The 21,290-nt window shown below is 38.7% G+C and overlaps 1 protein-coding gene across 1 annotated transcript; it reads left to right on the plus strand.

Moving 5' to 3' along the window:
* Nucleotides 1-19,144: 19,144 nt before the first annotated feature.
* LOC149221204 (uncharacterized) lies at nt 19,145-20,425 on the plus strand. The gene has a single exon (XM_089387342.1). The coding sequence runs from the start codon at nt 19,145-19,147 to the stop codon at nt 20,423-20,425; it is 1,281 nt and encodes a 426-aa protein (XP_089243468.1).
* The last annotated feature ends 865 nt before the right edge of the window (nt 20,426-21,290 follow it).

Raw genomic sequence — 21,290 nt, forward strand, 5'->3', positions numbered from 1 at the left:
CCATGGAAATGACCTCCCATTTTCACTATGGAATCAGAATCAGTTGTAGCAGTCCACCTCGATGCTTATAATCTGCCTTCACCTTCTAAAAATCCAAGCACCTAGCAACAAACTCTGCTACGTCTCTCTTTAGATTAGGCCAATAATAAAATTTCTTCACTAGGGTCAATGTCTCTTGATAACTTGGGCGACCTGAATATGGTTTCACATGAAACTCCCTCAAGATCACCTTCTTGAGTTCATTGTTGTTTGGCACATATATCTTGTCCCTAAATCTAACCAACCCATCTACCGTGAGATGATAGTCCACATCCTATGCACCTTCATCTGTACCTGTGCCACTACATGTATGTGTACCTGTACTGCGACCTGTACCTATACATGTACTCTGCTGCAATCTGTGCACAATCTCCATATACTTGACAACCTCCTGACCTGCCTACAAGATCCTATCTTGTAGATCTGTCCCATAGGAACTCATAGTTGCTATATGATTTACTTGTATCCGCTTGCTAAGAGAATTTTCCACCCTATTCTCCTTTCCTTTGATGTATCTAATCTCAAAATAAAACTCACTGATCGCGGCCAACCACCTAGCTTGCCTAATGTTCAGATTCGACTGGTCAAATAGATACCTCAATCCACTATGATCACTCGTTAACAGAAACCTCATACCAAGAAGATAGTGCCTCCACATCTTCAATGAATGTATGATCACTTCTAGCTCAATATCATGTGTCAGATAGTTCTGCTCGTGCTCATTCAATTTTCGTGACTTATAACACGCTACTTGTCTTTCTTGCATAAGGACTCCACCAAGTCCTCTTTTGCAAGCATCTGTACATACTACAAATTCTTTGTTCGGGTTTGCAATATTTAACACTGGAGCATGTGTCAACAACTGCTTAAGTTTCTCAAAACTGGCCTCACACTCCTTTATCCATTCAAACTTCTTACCTTTCCTCTGCAATGATGTAATAGGATAAGAAATTTGTGAGAAGTTCATGATGAACCTCTTGTAGCAACCTACTAACCACATGAAAGATATCACCTCATCCACATTCCTGGGAGCTTCCCACTCCATGATAGCTCTTAAATTTTCTAGATCCACTGCTATGCCCACCTTGGAGACAACATGTCCCAAGTAATGTACCTCGGTCTGAAAGAAACTGCACTTGTTGAGCTTAACATACAACTTATTCTCTCTCAACAACCTCAACATTATTTCCAAATGCTCGACATGATCTTCTTCATTTTTAGAATATACCAATATGTCATCAATGAACACAATAAAAACTTATCCAAATAGGTATGCAAGACACTATTCATCAAACACATAAATGTAGTTGGGGCATTAGTCAAACCGAATGGAACTAGAACAAATTCATAATGCCCATACTTGGTCCAAAAATTTGTTTTGTAAATGTCCTCCTATTTAATGTGTACATGATGGTATCCTGATCTCAAATCAATCTTCGAGAACACTGTTGCTCCCTTTAGTTGATCAAACAAGTCATCAATCCTCAACAACAAATACCTATTCTTGATGGTCACTTTGTTCAACTGCCTATAGTTAATGCACAATCTAAGAGTACCATCCTTCTTCTTTACAAACAATATTGGTGTGCCCCAAGGTGATACACTTGGCCTAATGTATCCCTTGTCAAGAATCTCTTTCAATTGCAACTTTAACTCTACCAACTCAAGTGTGCTCATCATGTATGCTGCTTTTGATGTTGGAGTTGTCCCTAACACTAACTCAGTAGAAAAGCCTACTTCCTTGTGAGGTGGAAACTCTGAAATCTCCGCGGGAAACACATCCTAAAACTATTGTAGAACTAGGTACCTGCTCAAAACATTTGCATCCTCAACTTCCTTACCTTTGTCGCTAGAAATATGCACTGCAAATAACACACACCCTTTTCTGTGACTGCGCTTTGCTTGCATAGTTGTCACCATCCTAATTGATGTGGCTTTCTTCTTTCCCTGTAAGACTCTTGGTTCCCCATTGTCATCCAAGCACTCAATGGCTTTGTCATAACAATCCACCTTGGTCCTATGAAGGTACAACCAATCCATGCCCAACAACATATTGTATGATCCCAATGGTAATACATTCAAATGTGTTGCAGTAGGCATACCATTCAAATCAAATGCACAAGCTCTTACCCAATGATGAACTCGCTTCTTTGTACCTATAGCCAACTACACTAACCAAGATTTTGCATGCACTTATTTATTCAAACCACACTTATTCACCAAGTCAAGACTAACATAATTATAATTAGATCCAGGGTCAATCAAAATAGAAACAACTTGACCACAAAGACTACCGTCCATCTCAATGATAGATTCCTGATGGTCTGCCTATCTGTTGTCTAGTGCTGCATAGATACGAGGAGTGCTCTGTCCAACATCCCCAACATTTTTTGCCTCATGTGCACTATAAATCTTAGGCCTACCACCCTAACTATGTGGACAATCTCTCTTAAGGTGTTCCTTATCGCAAGTCCAACACTCCAACCGTCTAGTACCATCACCTTTATGTTGTCGATGTGATCCATGTTCCTGTCTAGCTGCATTGAACTTCTTTTGTGGTGCCACATTTTCTTTCTCTTTTGCATTTTGAGTTCTTTCACTTTTCACTTGTCATTTACCTTTACCTTTATCTTTCTTTTTCCATCCATGTTGAGATTCATTCTTATGCTTTTATTGTTCATGGCAATGTTTCAATTTTCCAATAACCTTCTCAAGTGACCGAGGCTCATCATATTCAATTTGATCTCTAAATGCTAATGGAAAACCATTGACAAATCGTTGAACTTTAGCCTTCTCATCTATAAGATGTGATATATACCCCAATAGTTCCAGGAACTTGGTCGTGTACTCTTCATCTGTCATTGATACCATCTTTAGCTCATAGAATTATTTGGCCTTACTATTGTAGTACCTTTTTGACAAGTACTTCTTCCTGAAAAGCCTCTTGAACTCATGCTAACTCAAGTCCTCTATCATGATGTCTCTGACCCGGTTCACATCTTCCCAGCAAATATCTTCTTTACCTCTCAGGCTGAAGATAGCTACTCTAGCGTTCATATTATCTGTGTAATTATGCAACTCAAAAAAAAATTTCATCCCAAGTATCCAAGGCTCTACATCTTTTGATTTCTTCAAATATCCATCAAAAGTAGGTGGCTTTGCTTTCTTAAATTCATCTGTAAAGTATCCCCTATCACTCCTCCTGGAAGGATGATAATGATGGCAATAGTAATTCCTATTAGAACAAGGATTAGAGTAGTTCTTGTGTTCGTCACTTTTCCTATCTGAAGTATCCAATGATCTTCCATCTCTAACTATGTCATCTCTATCTGACCTATGAAAACCATGAGACCTATTGCCATATGCCCCATTAGTTTTGTCCTCCTACCCATGGTTGATCCGAAGTGGTCCTTATCACTGCAATTCTGACAAACTCTGAAGGAGTATTGCATTAACATCCCCTTGTTTCTCTTATGCCTACATGATTTTTTCATTGTCCGCCTTACAACTCCTTATTTCTTCCTTCAAGCTTCTCAACGTGTCTACTGAATCAGAAGAGTGCCCAACACCACACTGCTTATCTGATTCATAGGGAGAATATTTGTAGTCTACCATCTTGCTAGTCATTTTGATCTCTTTCCTGCAAGGCATACTATGTCAGCTAAACCAAATTACAATAAACCAACATACCTTAGCATAATTCAGGGAGGATATCTCATCTGCAAGGTCAACCATATCAACGTAATACATGTACAAACATAATCATAACAACATACATACATATAATACATAAGCACATAACCATATGACCATCATTCTAGCTAGAGTCCAGTCATCAATGCACGATCATAACAACTACGCATACCATGATCTCATGCATGACAACAACAACCATACCAATGTACATTGACAATACGCAAGCATAAACACATGTAACCAATCAGACACTCACGATGACACACTTCTCAACAACAACATGCTCTTTCACATGGTGTCATCACTACAACCATGACTTACACCATGCATATGCAACAAGCACATAGACCACAAGGATGATTAACACACGTGCAACCGAAATGAATGCATGACCAACACACATCGCCCATCTAGTCCGAGGGGTGAACCATGCTCTGAAACCACTTTGTGGTATCAGATATGACCCAAAAAGAGCACACTCGCTCTAATACCACTCTGTGGTATCAAATATGACCTAAAGAGAGCACAACCTTCTCTAATACCACTCTGTGGTATCAGATATGACCCAAAAAGAGAGGAACCCACTTTGATACCACTATGTAACACCCTCGTCCCACATCTACCCAAGTAACTAGCCAACCAGGATAATTATGCAACGAGAGGCCACTGTAATGGGATTCAACCTCCTAGGTGACCTTAAGGAATTAGAATCGATGGAAACACACCACAAAAACCTTCCACATCAACATCAGAACTCCCAAGAGCCAACCCAACCACTCAGGCAACCAGCCCCTGAGACCAACTGAAGTTTTAGACTACTAAACTCCCAGATGTTCCCTTGATATGGACATGCATGCGTCCAGAAGGCTCCAGGCGCTCCCACAACATGGGTATGCATGCGTATGGGGAATTTCTCCTCAGACCTGTGCCTGCGACTTCAGGATTTGTGCCATTTATTTTTTAGGCCTAGAGCTCAGGTCACTACCTAGAACTCAATGACGGTTTTAGAATTGAAAGATAACAACATAATAAGGATACACATGCAATTTATTAAACAAGGACTTGACTGGACCCCTACTGGCCATGATAGGTATTTTGTCAAACATGTCACAAATATGTAATCTACAGGTTTAAACAATAGATCTCAGCATAGGAGTCTCATACTTATCTAAGAATTGCTGAGAAGCATTGTTCCCTTATATCATTAGTCACATTATCATATTTTAGGTCATAGAAACATTGTTCATTCATTCACAAATCAAAACACGAGGAGAGCCATACATCATCACTGTCATAATACATATTCATAACCAGCATAATAACAACAAAAATACAAAGGATACATTAGCCATAGAATCCAAATATAAACAATACATTTACACATAAGATACCAAGGAAATAACCTCTTATTAATGAATGTAAAAGCTAACCCAGTATGGGATTACCACGTTCCACTCGACCATAGATTGGCTGAGCCAGATCTCTCTTCAACCAAATACCCCCGTGCTATATTCTAAGCATGCATGCGGGACTCAAACCAAAAGAAACAACTAGGGCATCCCGAGGATAGATCACCTCATCCTCATCAATAGAAACCAGGCTTTACTGCAATCCACACTGGATCACCAGGCCAACACAATAAAAATGTAATAATAGGCTTTACCATGATCTCCACCTACACTGTGAGGAATTTTCCTGTCTCCTAGTCTCTTAGGATTTACCGCAATCCACAGCCTGATCTAGGGATCACTGGGCCCTAAACCGATACTCCACCCTCTAGGATTTACTGTATATCCTGCCATTCATAGGCAAGGATTCCAAAGCCTAATCAAGGGAAACCACCTCTAGAATTTACCGTATTTCCCACCATTAACTGGTCAAGCATTCTTAGGCCCACTGAGGCACACAATACCTGGCTTTATCGCAACCCACAGTCCGAATCAAGAGTCATTAGGCTAGTGGCTTTACCACAATCCACAGTCTGGTTCAAGGATCTCTAGGCCATGTGTTCTTTATTTTAGAGATCCACCTCACTCATCTTTGAATCCATTCGACAATCTATCTCAACCAAAACATGAGAACCCCATCACACCATGGCTATCTGGAAATGGCAAGGCTAGGCTGAAAACACTGTCACACCTGGAAAAACCCATGCCATAACATCAAAGAACCACATGCAACACCATGCATGCCAAATCTAGCAAGGAAACACACATGCAAATCGATTCCTGCAAATAATCCTGTTATAGCTGCTTGATCCTACTCTTCCTTGCTTTCTCCTTCCTTCCTCTTGCCTTCTTTGCCTTTCTTGATCCAATGCCAAAGTGCTCCAAGAAAAATCTAAGTCTCCAAGAGTGAGTAAGAGAGAGAGAATAATGAGAGAGCTCCAAAACTGAACTAACAAAAGGTTACAAACTGATCCTCAGAATCCTTTTTATCAATTAGGCCTCTATTTTCTTCATTTTCTTCCTCACATGCAACGTGTGACCTTTCACCTTCCTTTTCTCCTAATTTCCATTATTTTCATAAATAAATATGCCAAAAATGCCATTTTCCTTTCCAAGGCCTTAGCCATTGCCTTTACCAATTTCCTTAGCTATAATAAACCAAATAACACCCACAAGAGGATGTTTTGCCCAACATTTATCTTGGAATAAGTGTCCCATCAACTGTCGCTATTATTTTGCCTTTATTAACTTTTTATTACATATAATTTTCACTAGGGTTGCTATAAAATGGGACCATTGGACATGGATTCTCCGAAAAAAATAGATATCTTCTAGTCACAGGTCATATGAACAACTCTAAACAAAGGCAAGATAGATTATGATTTATTTGATAGGTTAACAAATGAGACATGGTAGAAGATTACATAAAATAAACATCATAAACAAAGAACTATGATTGTGAGAGCTTTGATAAGGAGAGATCCCATCTCCTTAATGTCTTTGTGGAGAATGGATATAGTAGACGCCTGGGTCAGAAGGCTTTCCGTAAAGCCTCTAAAAATGCGTTAATTAAGAAAGAGCCAAAAGAGCGTCGTCTAGGTGTCCATCTTCCCTATGTTCAAGGAACCACGGACAAGATTGCTCGGATCCTTAAAAGGTATGATATTCCCTCAACCTTTAGGCCCCTCAACACCATTCGCAATTCCCTCCGATCGGTGAAAGATCCCGTTAACCCTAAGGACATGAAGGGTGTCTACTTGATCCCTTGTTCTTGTGGGACCCCCTATATTGGGGAAACAGGGCGCTCCATCCATCAAAGGATCTGCGAACATGCGGCCGACCTAAGACATGGGAGATCCAAGTCTTCAGCATTAGCTGAGCATGTGGAAAAGACCAAGCATCAGGTGTGTATTGAGGAGGCCAAGGTTGTTGCCAAAGTTGCTCAGTTCCATCATCGTAAATTGAGGGAAGCTATTGAGATTGAAAAGAGGCCGAGCAATCTCAATAGAGATGATGGCTGGAAAATCAGTAGGTGCTGCATTCCAGCACTCTCTTCTTAGTCGATTTTTCTGCCCCCTCCTCGTTTTTTAGCTCTTTTTATATATATATATAATTATTATTATTATTGGTTTATTTATTTATTTATCTATAATTTATTTATTTATTTATATTTTTTTTAACTACCTAATATTATAATTTTAGTTAGAATATATATGTATATATATAATATTAACAATATTTAATAAATAATTTAATTAAATAAATAAATTACCTTTTTAAACTAACCATTAAATTATTTTATTTATTTAGATAGTGTTTTATCCTAACTTTATAATTTAATTATAATAAATTAAATTATGTGTGCACCTGATAACTTTAATAACTTTATGTGTGCACCTGATATCAGTCAGGTTCGCTGATATCAGGTGCACACATTCCTTATCTTTTTCTTTTCTTTTCTCTTCTAATACATATTTGCTCATATAATTTCAAGTATGAATATTTCACCACAGTTACCAAAGATTACCAAGGGCAGACCTAGCACAGTTACTCTACAAGGCCTCTATGAGTATATAGAGTCTTTAGAGAAACGTAGAGAAGAAAGAGAAGCCAAGTTACAAAAAGAGTTAGAAGCCGTGCTGGAAAATAAATTTGCATCTCTTGAAAACACGATCCAAAAACAAATAGAAAATAAAATAGAACTACTGGAGAATAAAATGGAGGCAATGGAGACTAGATTGTATGCTATAGAAAAACAAAACCAAGATACTAACCAACCATCCCAGCAAGGAGACGCTGATACCTTAGAGGGTCTTAAAATGAAAGACATGATTAAAGAATTAGAAGAAAAAGTTAATAGCCGCCTCACCCTAAATAGTGTGGTAGATAAGTTAGATATTAAACCAATTAAAGATGAAATGAAAAAATTAATAGAATTAGACCAGGAACGTAACAAAAGGACCTTAAACCTTATAATATTCGGTTTAAAAGAGGAAGAAGATGAGGATACTTTAGCCTTAGTCCAGACAGAATTACATAATAGATTACAAATTGAAACAGTGTGTCTCACAGAAGCAACAAGGTTGGGGAAATCAACCGAGAATAAAGGAAGATTAATCCGCATAAAGGTGAGCTCTACTGATCATAAGCACAACATACTTAGTAAAACCTCAAGTCTAAAAGGAACGAGAATATTCATAAATGAAGATCTCATTCCAGAAGATCAAGCAGAATTAAGAAAGGAGGTTCAAAAGGTAAAAGAAGCTAGAAAGGAAGGAAAATGGGCAATAATCAGAAATAGAAAAGCCTTTATTCAAGATAGAAACCAAAAATATAGTAATCAATAGCAATTAAACATGCTTCGGATCCTTTCTTGGAACTGTCGGGGCTTCCCATGGAACAAAGGCCCCAAGCTAAGTTGGATTTCAAATGATGTTGATTTATTTTGCTTGTTGAAACTTGGGAGCACGAAGAATCTAAGGTCCCTAACATAGATGGCTTTACGCTATGGTCTACATGGAACAAGCGATCCTCCCGTAGAGGCATTGGGGGAATAGCTTGTTACATTAAGAAGAACATCTCCCCCTATGTTAGGATTTATAAAAGCGACCCTTACAACCAATTTAGTTGGATAGAGATCAGAGACATTAATAATAAAAAGTCCTACATAGCCATATGTTATTTTCCCCCCATTAATTCTAACTTCTATAAGAAGAAGAATCTAGATAAAACTAACCCTTACAATAGTTTAGAGAATGATATTTCTAGCCTAAGGAATGATGGTAATATCCTTTTAATAGGTGACTTTAATGCTCGAACTTCAAACAACCAAGCTATTATTCTAAGCAATCATTCCAACCCTAATCCTCTTTGGTTAGACGAAGACCCTACCCTGGCTAGTAGGTACAAAAGGAGCTCTGAAGACCTCGGGGAAAATTTGTTTGGGTCAGAGCTAGTCAAGCTCTGTAGTGCTCAGGATCTCATAATTTGCAACGGTCTAAAGAAGTGGCCCAATTCCAGCAAGATGACCTGCATCCATGGACTTGGTAGCAGCGTGGTAGACTACGTTATTTCCGATATCCCATTATACATCGAAATGGTAAATTTTGACATCTTAAACGACCACGAGCCTGACTCTGATCATAGGCCTTTACTTATAACTCTCAATTTTGTCATGCATAGAGTTCCCATAGAAAATAATACTTACAACCAAAAGAACTTAATATTTGATAAAAATAAAAAGGATCTCTTTCTAAATGAATTAAAAACTAATTTGCCTCCTTTATCTAGTATAGACAACATAGAAGACCTATATCATAATTTTACTACAACCCTCTCATATTCTATTAACAAGTTCTCAATTGAAGTCTCAAATAATAAAAGAAATAGAAAAATCAATCCATGGTATGACAAAGATTGTAAAAGTGCGAGGAGAGCAATTAAGGAAGCTGTTGATGATTCTCTTAAAATGGACAAGATAAGAATATACAAAGCCCTAATTAAAAGGAAAAAAGGGCAGTACATTCGTCAAAGACAGGAGAATCTCTTACACCCTCTAAGGTAGCTCCTAAGAAATTTTGGAGGCAGATTCTGACTAGGAAGACTAAGGATAATAATAAAATTGCTCTTCACGATTGGAATTCTTATCTTAAAAAGCTTTATGAATCTCCAAATGTCATGGATAATTTGGAAACCCTGCTCACTACGAAAGAAGTTTTCTCTTTAGAAGACATTAAGTTTGGGGTTAATCGCCTCGCTAATGGGAAAGCTAAGGACATTGAAGGTTACCAGGCGGAAATCTTAAAAATTGGAGGTCCTGTCCTCATCCCCCACATCCACAAGCTTTTCAATCAAGCTGTTAAGCAAGGGTTCCCTAAACCTTGGACTGAGAGCCTCATTATCCCTATTTTTAAAAGTGGGGATACAAATAACCCCTCTAATTATCGGACAATTATGATCAGCCCTCTCTTAGCCAAGTTGTATGGTAGTATTCTGGAAAAAAAGTTAAGCATATGGCTTGAAAGTGAAGGTAAGCGGGCTAAAGGCCAAGCAAGTTTCAGAAGGCATCACTCAACAACAGACCACCTTGTTACGCTTAGGATCATTGCGGAGGAATGTCGTAATGATAAATCCAATTTATTTTGTTGCTTTGTAGACTTTAGAAAGGCTTTCGATATGGTCCCTAGATACAACCTTTGGAATAGGTTAGAAGAGCTAAAGGTTCCTCTTGAGTTGAGAGCTGCTGCTATAAGGCTATACGAGAATGTAATTGCCAAGCTAAAGAACAATGAGGGGTGGTCGAAAGATATTAAGTGTAACATCAGAGTTAAACAAGGTTGTCCCCTCTCCCCTACCCTATTTGGCATTTACATCGATAAGATCGAAGGTTATTTAGAAGAAGCAGGATGTAATGGCACGATCTTAGCTGGGATAGTCGTTATCCTTCTTCTCTATGCTGACGATATTGTTCTTTTGGCAAGGTGCCCTTCTGATCTGGATAAGCAACTCAAGCTTCTTAAGGATTTCTGCTCTACCATGGGTATGATTGTTAACACTGACAAAACAAAAGTTATGATTATCAAATCCAAGAAGGACACTTGCGCTAATTTTATGTATGACAATAATAACTTGGAGGAAGTGTATTCTTACAAGTACCTAGGAATTGATATCCATCACAAGCTCAACTGGAACCATAACATTGAGAAAAGGATCAATGGGGGGTGGAAAGCTTATTTTGGTCTTGAAAATAATTGTAAAACAACAAACCTCGTAATGTGGGATAAAAAGAAGTTCCTCTTTGAAACTTTAGTCACTCCTGTTATCTTATATGGCTGTGAAGTTTGGGGCTGCAGCATCTCCAGAGAATCATGGAGAAAGATTGAGCAAATCCAGAAGCATTTTATAACTTATAACCTGAAAATTAAAAGTAATACACCCTATCCTATTCTCCTGATAGAAGCAGGTCTTTCCCCTATTGAGAGCTTAGCTATGCTCAGGTTTCTGTTGTACAAGCACAAGCTCAATAACATAGATGATCATAGAATTCCTAAGCTAGCTTTAAATTCCAGCCAAAACCACCTAAGGCTTAACCGAGGATGGCATAAAGACACAAGGGCCTGGTTAAACTATTGGGAGATCAATGAGAATGATGCTTTGCAAAACATAAATAACATTAAAGATATTGTTACTTCTAAGTTCAAAGAAAAATTGTGGTGTGAGAAAGATTTAGCGTCTAAAAGAAAATTAAGTTATTATAAGAAGGTCATCAACCCCACCCTTGAAGATCAAAAGTATCTCTCTATTTTAACTAGCTCAAAGAAGAAAATTAATATAGCAAATATTAGAACAAATTCTCATGAGCTCCATAGTGAAACAGGTCGTTGGGCAGTTTCTAAAACACCATGGACGGAAAGGATCTGCCATATTTGTGAGAATAGGAGCATCGAGGATGAAAACCACTTCCTCTTAGAGTGCCCTGCATACAACCACATTAGATCTCAATTTCACAATCTTTGTTACAATACTGACCTTCCTAGCCTTTTACAGTGCCAAAATTATAGTGAACTCGGGAGGCTTCTCTCCAAGCTTTTTGAGCATAGGAATAAAATCTTAAATCAAAATAAATAATTCGTCTATTTAGGTCCGATAGATCATTATTTGGTCTCAGCGGACGTTAACCATCATCATCATCATCATCATATATATATATATATATATTTTTTTTTTTATTTTTTTTGATTATTTAATAAATAAATTATTAATTTTTTTTTTAAACTAACCATTAAAAATTATTATTAAATTAATAAATGAAAATTCTCGACCTAATATTATGATTTTAATTAAAAAATATATATATAATAATAATAATAATAATAATAATTATTAATTAATTATTATTATTAAATAATTTAAATAAATAAATAAATTATCTTTTTAATCTAACCATTAAAATTATTTTATTTATTAATCCTAACTTTTATCTTAATAACCTAACATTATAACTTTAACTAATATATATATATATATATATATATATATATATATTAAAAAATAATTTAAATAAATAAATAAATTACTTCTTTAACCAACCATTAAAATTATTATTGAATGAAAATACTCGTCACGTAACAACCTAATATTATGATTTTAATTAATATATATATATATATATATATAAATAATTATTAAATAATTTAAATAAATAAATAAATTATCTTTTTAAACTAACCATTGAAATTATTTTATTTATTAATCCTAACTTTTATCTTAATAACCTAATATTATAACTTACTTTAATATATATATATATATATATGTAATTAATTTAAATAAATAAATAAATTCTTTTTTAAACCAACTATTAAAATTATTTTATTTATTTATGTATTTTTACCTAATTTAACTTATTTCTATAAATAATAATAATAATAATAATAATAATAAAATAAGATAAATAAATAATAATTTTATCTGGGTCCTAAGGTCAAAATTAGCCGTTAGTCAATTTAGCCGTTGGAGACTCTGCTCAGACTATTTAACATGCTAAGTTGGATCTGTTTCTTCAACTTGTCTTGACGATGAACCACACTAGTTGGTTCGAAATGTGTCGACAAATGTCTGTCTACATGTGATTTACGCCGACGTTATTCTTTCAAAGAACTATGATTTCTGCAATGACATTTAGGTTGAAAAAACAAAATAAGTATTCGAATAACATGAATCTGAGCATTCAATACGAATTCTAATTCATCCAACTTTATCCAAATATTGAATATTAATGGTCAAATGCGTGGTTAAGGAGAAAATAAACATAGTAGAAAAACAAATAGGAAATCATTCACACATGAATCTCTAAAATTGCACATATAACACTGCTTATAACAAAATATATTAATCTCCAAAGTATACAACAATACACAATTTTTTTTTTTTTTTTAATCCAAAAATTTCGAGCCCTTGGTTCTCTTTCATGATCAACTTTATAGAACATTTACAAACTATAACCATGTTTTTAGAAGGGAGGGTCGCGCTCGTGAAGGTCAAGGTTAGTCTAGGGCATCCGACCTCTTTTCTGAAGCCCGTCTCGGTTCTGCGCATAGCTCCCTGTACTCCTCACCATCGCTGACTACACCCGTCGCTTTCGCTTCTCGACCTGTGGACAATATGGCCGACAATATGGAGACAGATGCGGTGGACTATTCGGATGAACCGTTTCCAGATAGGGTTATATTCCAAAATCCCAGCTTTGTAACTGGTTCTCCGTCTGCACCGCCTTCGCCGACAACTGGGCCGGTATCTGATCATCCTTCGCCCGTTGTTTCACTCCCTCGGCACGGCTCGGTTCCGCCCTTTTCCGGTCCTCCTTGTGACTCTCCCGCTTTGGAGGCCCCTCCATTATCTCCGGGCACACTACAGACTCTCTCCTCTCATCCTCCGCCTTCACCCTCATTCGACCCTCTATCACCATCTTTTTTCCTTGATCCGCCTGATAACCCCCCAGATCCGGCCCCGTCGCACACTCCCTGTGCGGGATCTCGCCCTTCAGGGTGCATCGAATCCCCTGCAGTCAAGGTTAAGCCAGTCAAGCCCTTCCCTCAGGAAGGAGTACCAAACCCTCTGTTCGACGATCCGTCTGCACCCCGTACTTGCAAGAAGAAGTCGAAGTGCATTAAGGTTACTACAAGAGACATCACCATCTGATTTGGAGAGGATTCGATTTTAGGAGATTTTGCAATTATGGCCAGTACTGTGCTGGTAGGGCATGTCCGGGGCAGGGCATATTCAGCTAAACGGCTGTCGCAATGGGTGAATGAGATTTGGGGAGGAAGGCTTATTGATCTGCCAGAAGTACATGTTCTACCAAGGGGATGGTTCTCTCTCCATTTTTCTAAAGAAAGTTACACGAATCTAGTTCTGGCTAGGTATTGGCATATCGAAATGGCCCCGGTCCTCCTCAAGAGATGGAGCCCTCTATTCGACCCTGAACGAGAACAAATCGGACCAAACCAATCTGGGTACGTTTGCCAGGTCTTCCTTTACAGTACTGATGCGAAGAAGTTTTCATCAGGATCGGCAATGCTCTAGGCACCTACTTAGATCATGATCGCACATTTGTGGAATCCAGAAGCAGGACACTCGCTCGTATATTGGTACATTTAGATACTCGGGAGGGGCTGGAGGAAAAGATTACATTACAATGGGGGAGACATAACAGGACCCAGATACTGGACTATGAGGGTGTCTCGTTCAGGTGCAGGCGATGCCACAAGGTGGGGCACCTTATCAAAGAATGCCCATTCATTCGGAAATCAGACGGTTCTCCGAGGAACACTCCTGCCCCTTGTGTGGTCTAAAATGCGGATGCAAATTAGAGTTTAATTTAATGTCAACCCGGGAAGGTAAACTTAGAAGTGCTTATCTAAAATATATAGATCTAGAAAGATTCCTAATAACTAATCAAGCCTAGATATAACAATTGTTTGAGATCTATGATTCTCTTACAAGAATACTTTCTACAAGATCTCTTCCAACATTAGAAAATCTAATAAGAAATTAAGAGCTGAAATGAAATAAATCTAGATCTAATAATTGTCTGAGATCTTACGGTTCTCTTACAAGAACACCTTCAAATAAGATCCTTCCAATATTAGAACTTTTAAGAAAACTGGAAAGCTGAAATCAAACAAAAACATAAAATGAATTATACCTAAAATAAACAAATAGGCATGCAAGTGAGGCCATGGGGGCCCTCCATAAATCCACCAGCACACCACTTCAATGGAGACTCAAATGTAGAAGTTAAATTGAAGTATAATCCTTTATTTCAAAATCTCAATTACAAACTCCAAAATTCTAAGATTACAAAAACTTTCAAATTACAAAAACTTCAAGATTACAAATGGAGGAGATTTTACTCCTATTTATACAATGGGATGAGTAACAAACTCATAATGATCATCCACTACTTTCCCAGAATATGATCCCACAAATCTCTCAAGCATTTTTGACTGCTTTCCCATTATTACAAAATATGATCCCACAAATCTCTCAATAAATCTCTCACATATCTTGGATAAGATATGCCAACCATGATTTTCTCCTTAGGATAAGATATGCTTCCATGATTTTCTCCTTAGGAATAGGATAAGATATGCCTCCATGATTTTCTCCTTAGGATAAGATATGCTTCCATGATTTTCTCCTTAGGAATAGGATAAGATATGCCTCCATGATTTTCTCCTTTGCATAACTATCTCCTTAATATGGTGGAGGAGATATTAATTCTTCACATATTTCCTACACATCACAAAACTCACATATTCTTGAGATATATATAAAAATATGTATATTTTCTAATGTTTAATCATAAATTCACTTGTAATACAAAAATGAATAAAATGGAAAATAAGAAGGTGAAACCCAAATGTATGTATGAAAATGATATGATAAAAGGTTAATGGGATGATGAAATGTAAGGAAAAAGGTGGATGAAAATATGACATTTCTAAGTCCCAACACCCCTTCCAGGACCGCCTCTCCTATTACATCGCGACCCATCTCTGCTGGACCGTCTCCGGTGGCTTCTTCACCAATGGTGGATCCCGAACACAGGCACTCTTCGCCACCGATGACCAGGGCTCGCTCAGCCGCAGGATCGATTTCAGCCACAGACACTCCTCTTAATCCCTCTCTCTCCTTATCTGATCAGATTAATATTACTGATGTATCGTCTATTCAGCCATCTCAGTCTCCTCTCTATGTACCATCTCCGCCCATTATTGCTACCACTGGACCCTCATTGCCCTCTCTTGTCTCATCATCCCCCCCCCCCGATCATCCTCTGCTGATTCTCCTCCTCACTCATACTTCCTTCGATCCCGATCTCATATCACAGACTCGTCGGTCCACCAGTCCGGTCTTGGTATCATTGGGTCAGGGGTCGGACCCTTGCCTACCAGGGGTAGGAAAACTGATCTCTCAAAAGCTATTATGAAAGCTGGGGCGGAGGTTGTATCTGGGCGGCAATCTACCATCGATGGGGTCCTTAGAGCAGGACGAACCCCGCGTAGGGTTCCTCCATGAAGTGCTTATCTTATAATTGCAGAGGGTTGGCTAGTGCCCCTAAGAAACTAGCCTTGAAGCGTCTCATTGAGACTGAATCTATTGATATTATTATGCTACAAGAGACTCTTTGCTCTGTTGATCAGATCTCCAAAACCTTTCAAGCTCTGACTCCGGGTTGGTCATTTATAGCCCTAGATGCTGCCGGTAGATCTGGAGGACTGGCAATCGGAACTAACCCCCGCTCTATTAGGGTCGATGCCACTTGGGGAGGGACTGGTTACTTGGGTCTGGATCTCTTTTCGGCTGACCTAGGCATGGAACTCAGGATGGTGAATGTATATGGCCCGTGTAATCACAGAGAGCAATTCTGGCAGAGACTCTTACACCTCTCTCTATTGGAAGGGGATAAGACTATCATCGGTGGTGATCTCAATTTCTCACTAGGGTTCAGAGAATCATGGGGATCGACGGCACAAATTGACTCTATTACAGATTATATGACCAACCTGTTAGAGCAGACAAGCTATGTAGATATCCCCATGCAAAAACTCCTTCCGAATTGGAGAAATAGAAGGGTGGGGGATGTTGCGTTGGCCCATAGACTGGACAGATTCATCATGAAAGATTCGCTCCTTCATCAACTGCACCATTACAAGCAATGGGTAGGATCGGGAGGCATATCGGATCATTTGCCTATATATTTAGAAATTCAAGGGCCTTGTAGAAAACCAAAGGCCCCCTTCAAGTTTAATCACATCTGGCTGAGAGACCCAACCTACATTAAGATGATCTCTGATTACTGGCTTGCCCACCCCTTTAAAGGAGAAGAATCTTTGGCTAGGGGGTTTTGCAAAAATCTCTCAGAAATCAAACACCTCTCCATTAACTGGGCTAAGGAAAAGCATGCCCAGGATACATCTCATCTCACACATATTGAATCAGAATTGAGCACTCTTACTGATGAGCGAGGGTTGGGATTCTTAACAGCAGAGGATAAGGGATGTCTGATTGAATTGGAAAACCAGAAGGCTTATATTCTAAAGGAGCGAGAGGAATCCCTGAGACTAAGGAGCAGAGCAATCTGGTTACAAGCAGGGGATGATAACTCGAAATTTTTCCACAGTTATGCCAAAGGAAGAAAGGTGTCAAATACTATTTGGAAATTACCTACGCCAGAAGGAGATATGGCTGACTCCTTCAATAAGCTGGCTCATCTTGGGATAACTCATTTCAGAGGTCTCTATAAGAGTCCCCGAGAATCAAACCTCCCTGACATCATCAATATAGCTAGACACTTTCCGAGATTTGTTGAGGAGGATGATGCAGAGGAGCTTAATGCTCCAGTTACTTCTGGGGAACTTGAAGGCATATTAAAATGGTTCAAAAAAGACAAGAGCCCAGGTCCGGATGGCTGGACCATAGAATTCTACCTGGCATTCTATGATATTCTGGGACAAGATTTGCTGAAGGTTGTGGAGGAAAGCAGGGTCTCGGGGTCTTTATATCATGCCATTAACTCGACCTTCATTGCGCTCATTCCAAAATCTGACTCCCCATCTTCCTTTGATGATTATAGACCTATCTCCTTATGCAACTGCCTGCACAAAATCATATCCAAGACCATGGCCAATCGACTCCGACTGATTCTATCTAGACATATTGCCCCTCAACAATTTGCGTTCCTGGACTCTAGACAGATTCATGAAGCTATTGGTTCGACACAAGAAGCAATACATTCAATCTGGACAAAGCATCTCAAAAGTATCATTCTCAAGATTGATCTATCTAAAGCTTTCGATCGTGTCAGTTGGCTATACATCAAGATGATGCTCATCCACCTTGGATTCCCCCACAACTACATCACTTGGATTATGGCCTGCATTACATCCCCATCCTTCAGCATTCTCATCAATGGCTCAGCCTCACCATTCTTTCATTCGGAACGAGGACTGAGACAAGGCTGTCCACTATCACCTCTGCTCTTTCTCATTGTTATGGAAGGATTAAGCAGGCTAATTGCATCGGCAAAAAGGAACGGAGACATTCGTGGGCTGCGGATCTCAGATGATTGCTTCCTCACTCATCTACTATTCGTGGATGATGTGCTCATTCTATTGGATGGCGGTATTCGGGATTCTAGAAACTTTTTCAGTATTCTTCGCCTCTTTACCTCTGCTACAGGTATGATTGCAAATCACTCTAAATCCTCTATCACATTTTCTCGCACTACTCTACAAGAATCACAAGTAGCACAGCAGGCTTTCCCCTACTGCATACATCCATTGGACAGAGGTCTCAAATACTTAGGGTACTGGCTCAAACCCACATGCCAAAGAATTGCTGATTGGGTTTGGCTGGTTACTAAGCTGGAAAAGAAACTTACTGTTTGGAGTCTCAGATACTTGTCCAGGGCTGGTAGATTGATACTTATAAAATCCGCCTTGGAAGCCACACCAGTCTTTTGGATGGCACTGGCATGGATACCAAGGAGCATTCTTGGGCGCTTAAAACAGATCTGTAATAGATATCTCTGGAATGGCAATCATGACAAAAGAATCTTTGCCTGGATAAGTTGGCAAAAGATAACACTACCGAAGAAATGGGGTGGCTGGGGACTCAAAGATCTTCCCTCTTTTGCACAAGCTATCGCGGCAAAAATGGGTTGGTCTTTAATGACAAGTCAGAACCTCTGGGCACATATTTCATATCACAAATACATATGGCCTCAGAGTTTACTTGACTGGATCAGATTACCTACATGGTAGACAAGAGGTTGCTCATCGGTGTGGAAGGCACTGATTCATTCTCTCCCACACATACGAGACAACCTGGTTTGGAGAATCAATGATGGTTCACTCGGTAGGATTGGACAAGACCCTTGGATTGGAAGTGGGGGAATGCATATACTAAGCAGAGATCTCATCAGACATCTTCATTCTCGGGAGATTAGGGTTTTTGCGGATATCGCAGACCAACAAAATACCAATATTTTCTCACAGGCATGGAATTCAGCTGCGCAGCTTGATCTTCCCCCTCAGTGGCAACAGGAGTGGCTGAAATATACTTCTGCATTAGCTGAATCTCATATTAGAATAAAACAGGGGACTGATGAATTAGTATGGTGTTTGGCAGACAATGGCATATACTCCCCGAAGACTGGATACTGCTCTCTTATTCAGCATAAAAAGCCCGAAATTAGTATTAAATGGTGGAGAGATATATGGAAGCTTGTTGCCCCACCGCGCATCAGACTATTTTTCTGGTGTGCTCTCAAGGATATTGTACCTACGGGAGAGCATTTAACCCACAGAGCGCTATATGGTCCATCATGGTGTATACTGTGTAAAGCAGATTCAGAATCCACTGTACATCTCTTCCTGCAATGCACAACTATAAGACTTCTCTGGCTAAACTTATCCACGTCTATCGGTTTTGCTGGAACTTGGAATGGCAGAGACTTACAAAGCGCATGGGAAGACTGGAGTAGCAGATACTCTCGATCCAAGCTTCAGAACCTACCCTTGGTGGTCTCTTGGCATATCTGGAAGGCGCGCAACAGATATATCTTTGAAAATCAGACTGTATGTTGGTCTAGAACTGAAGCCAGCATCATCTCCTCTTATCTAGAACTGCCTGAACCCACTCCCTCTAGGGTGCGGAGCATAAATCCTCCCCCTATCATTGACAGAACCGTCCCTTGGGCCTTCTTTGACGGAGCCTCAAACCAAAACGGTTGTGGGGGGGGCTTCATACTACACATCAGTGAAAACCATAAATATAAAGTCAAATTGGGGCTCGGAGTGGGTTCTAACAACTTTGCTGAACTTATGACTTTGCGTCACCTTCTACACTTCTCTTTGGGACATCAGTGTCTTCATCTAAACATATTTGGGGATTCTTTGAATATTGTGAACTGGTTCAATCATTCTTCAATATGCCATATACACACACTCAACAACATATTGTATGAAGCACACAATTTCAAGGCAGCATTTACCCATATCTCTTGTACTCACATTTACAGGGAACATAACAGCAGCGCTGATCAATTATCCAAGGAGGCCACGATATTACCCAGAGGCGAATGGATAATACTGGAACAGCAAGGATCTGAGGAATTCAGATATTACCACAGGCCTTACATAGATCAGCGATACCAAAGGAACAACAGTCCTTGATCCGCATAATGATTTGAAAATCTGATGTCTTAAAGCTATTATTGTTTATATGATATATAGAATGAATACTACGGACCCTGCGCGGTCATATAAGCTAGATGTTTAACTGACTGTATATAATGCTTTTGGTACAAAACCAGATCACCCTGCGTGGCGTATCTGAATTAAAGGCTCTGATAGTGCATATGCTTTTTGCATCTACTATATGTAATTTTCTCTCTTAATGAAAATTACGGATTTTTCCAGTGGAAAAAAAAAAACCATGTTTTTAGAAAACTTTAATTACAAAAAGTCTCAAATATCTACGTAAATCTCTAACTAGGACCAAATACATTGCATAGAAATTTCCTTGATGTATTGTTTTTTTAATCATAAAGCAAGATGATAAGACATTGTATTTGGAGGTTGAATTGTAGCTGAAAATCTGGTTGAAGCTGAGGATAAAATCACATATTGATATCCCTCCAAAATCTTCTAAAATCCCCTACTTTGTCATCATGTTTGAAATTACAACCTTGCCTCGAAATATGGGCCCGATTCACCGAAATAGGAATATAGTACGTGAATCCATCTTACATGAGTTTTATTTGATCCAAACCTCTTATCATTGCTTCAAAAACATATTTCTTTCCAGTCATTGGAAAATCAATTGGTACACATTTATTGGTATAAGAAACCATGAATCACTGCCAATTTAACTTTCAATGCTTACTCAAAATATAACAAAATTAGCGCTGACAATTTAATTATCAACGATATGTCAAAAAATTTCAAAAAGGAATGATTACGGATTAATAGTCAACACTACGACAAAATCTTATTTGAGCTTATTAGTAGCCTCCAACAAGAGACCTACATCTCTTGA

Source organism: Pinus tabuliformis, chromosome Q (assembly GCF_031772625.1).
Source record: "Pinus tabuliformis cultivar Carrire ecotype Pingquan chromosome Q, CPIR1, whole genome shotgun sequence".
In the NCBI taxonomy this organism is placed as follows: domain Eukaryota; kingdom Viridiplantae; phylum Streptophyta; class Pinopsida; order Pinales; family Pinaceae; genus Pinus; species Pinus tabuliformis.

Coding starts and splice junctions, on each gene's coding strand:
- LOC149221204 (XM_089387342.1), top strand. CDS start 19,145: ATGCATATACTAAGCAGAGATCTCATCAGACATCTTCATTCTCGGGAG.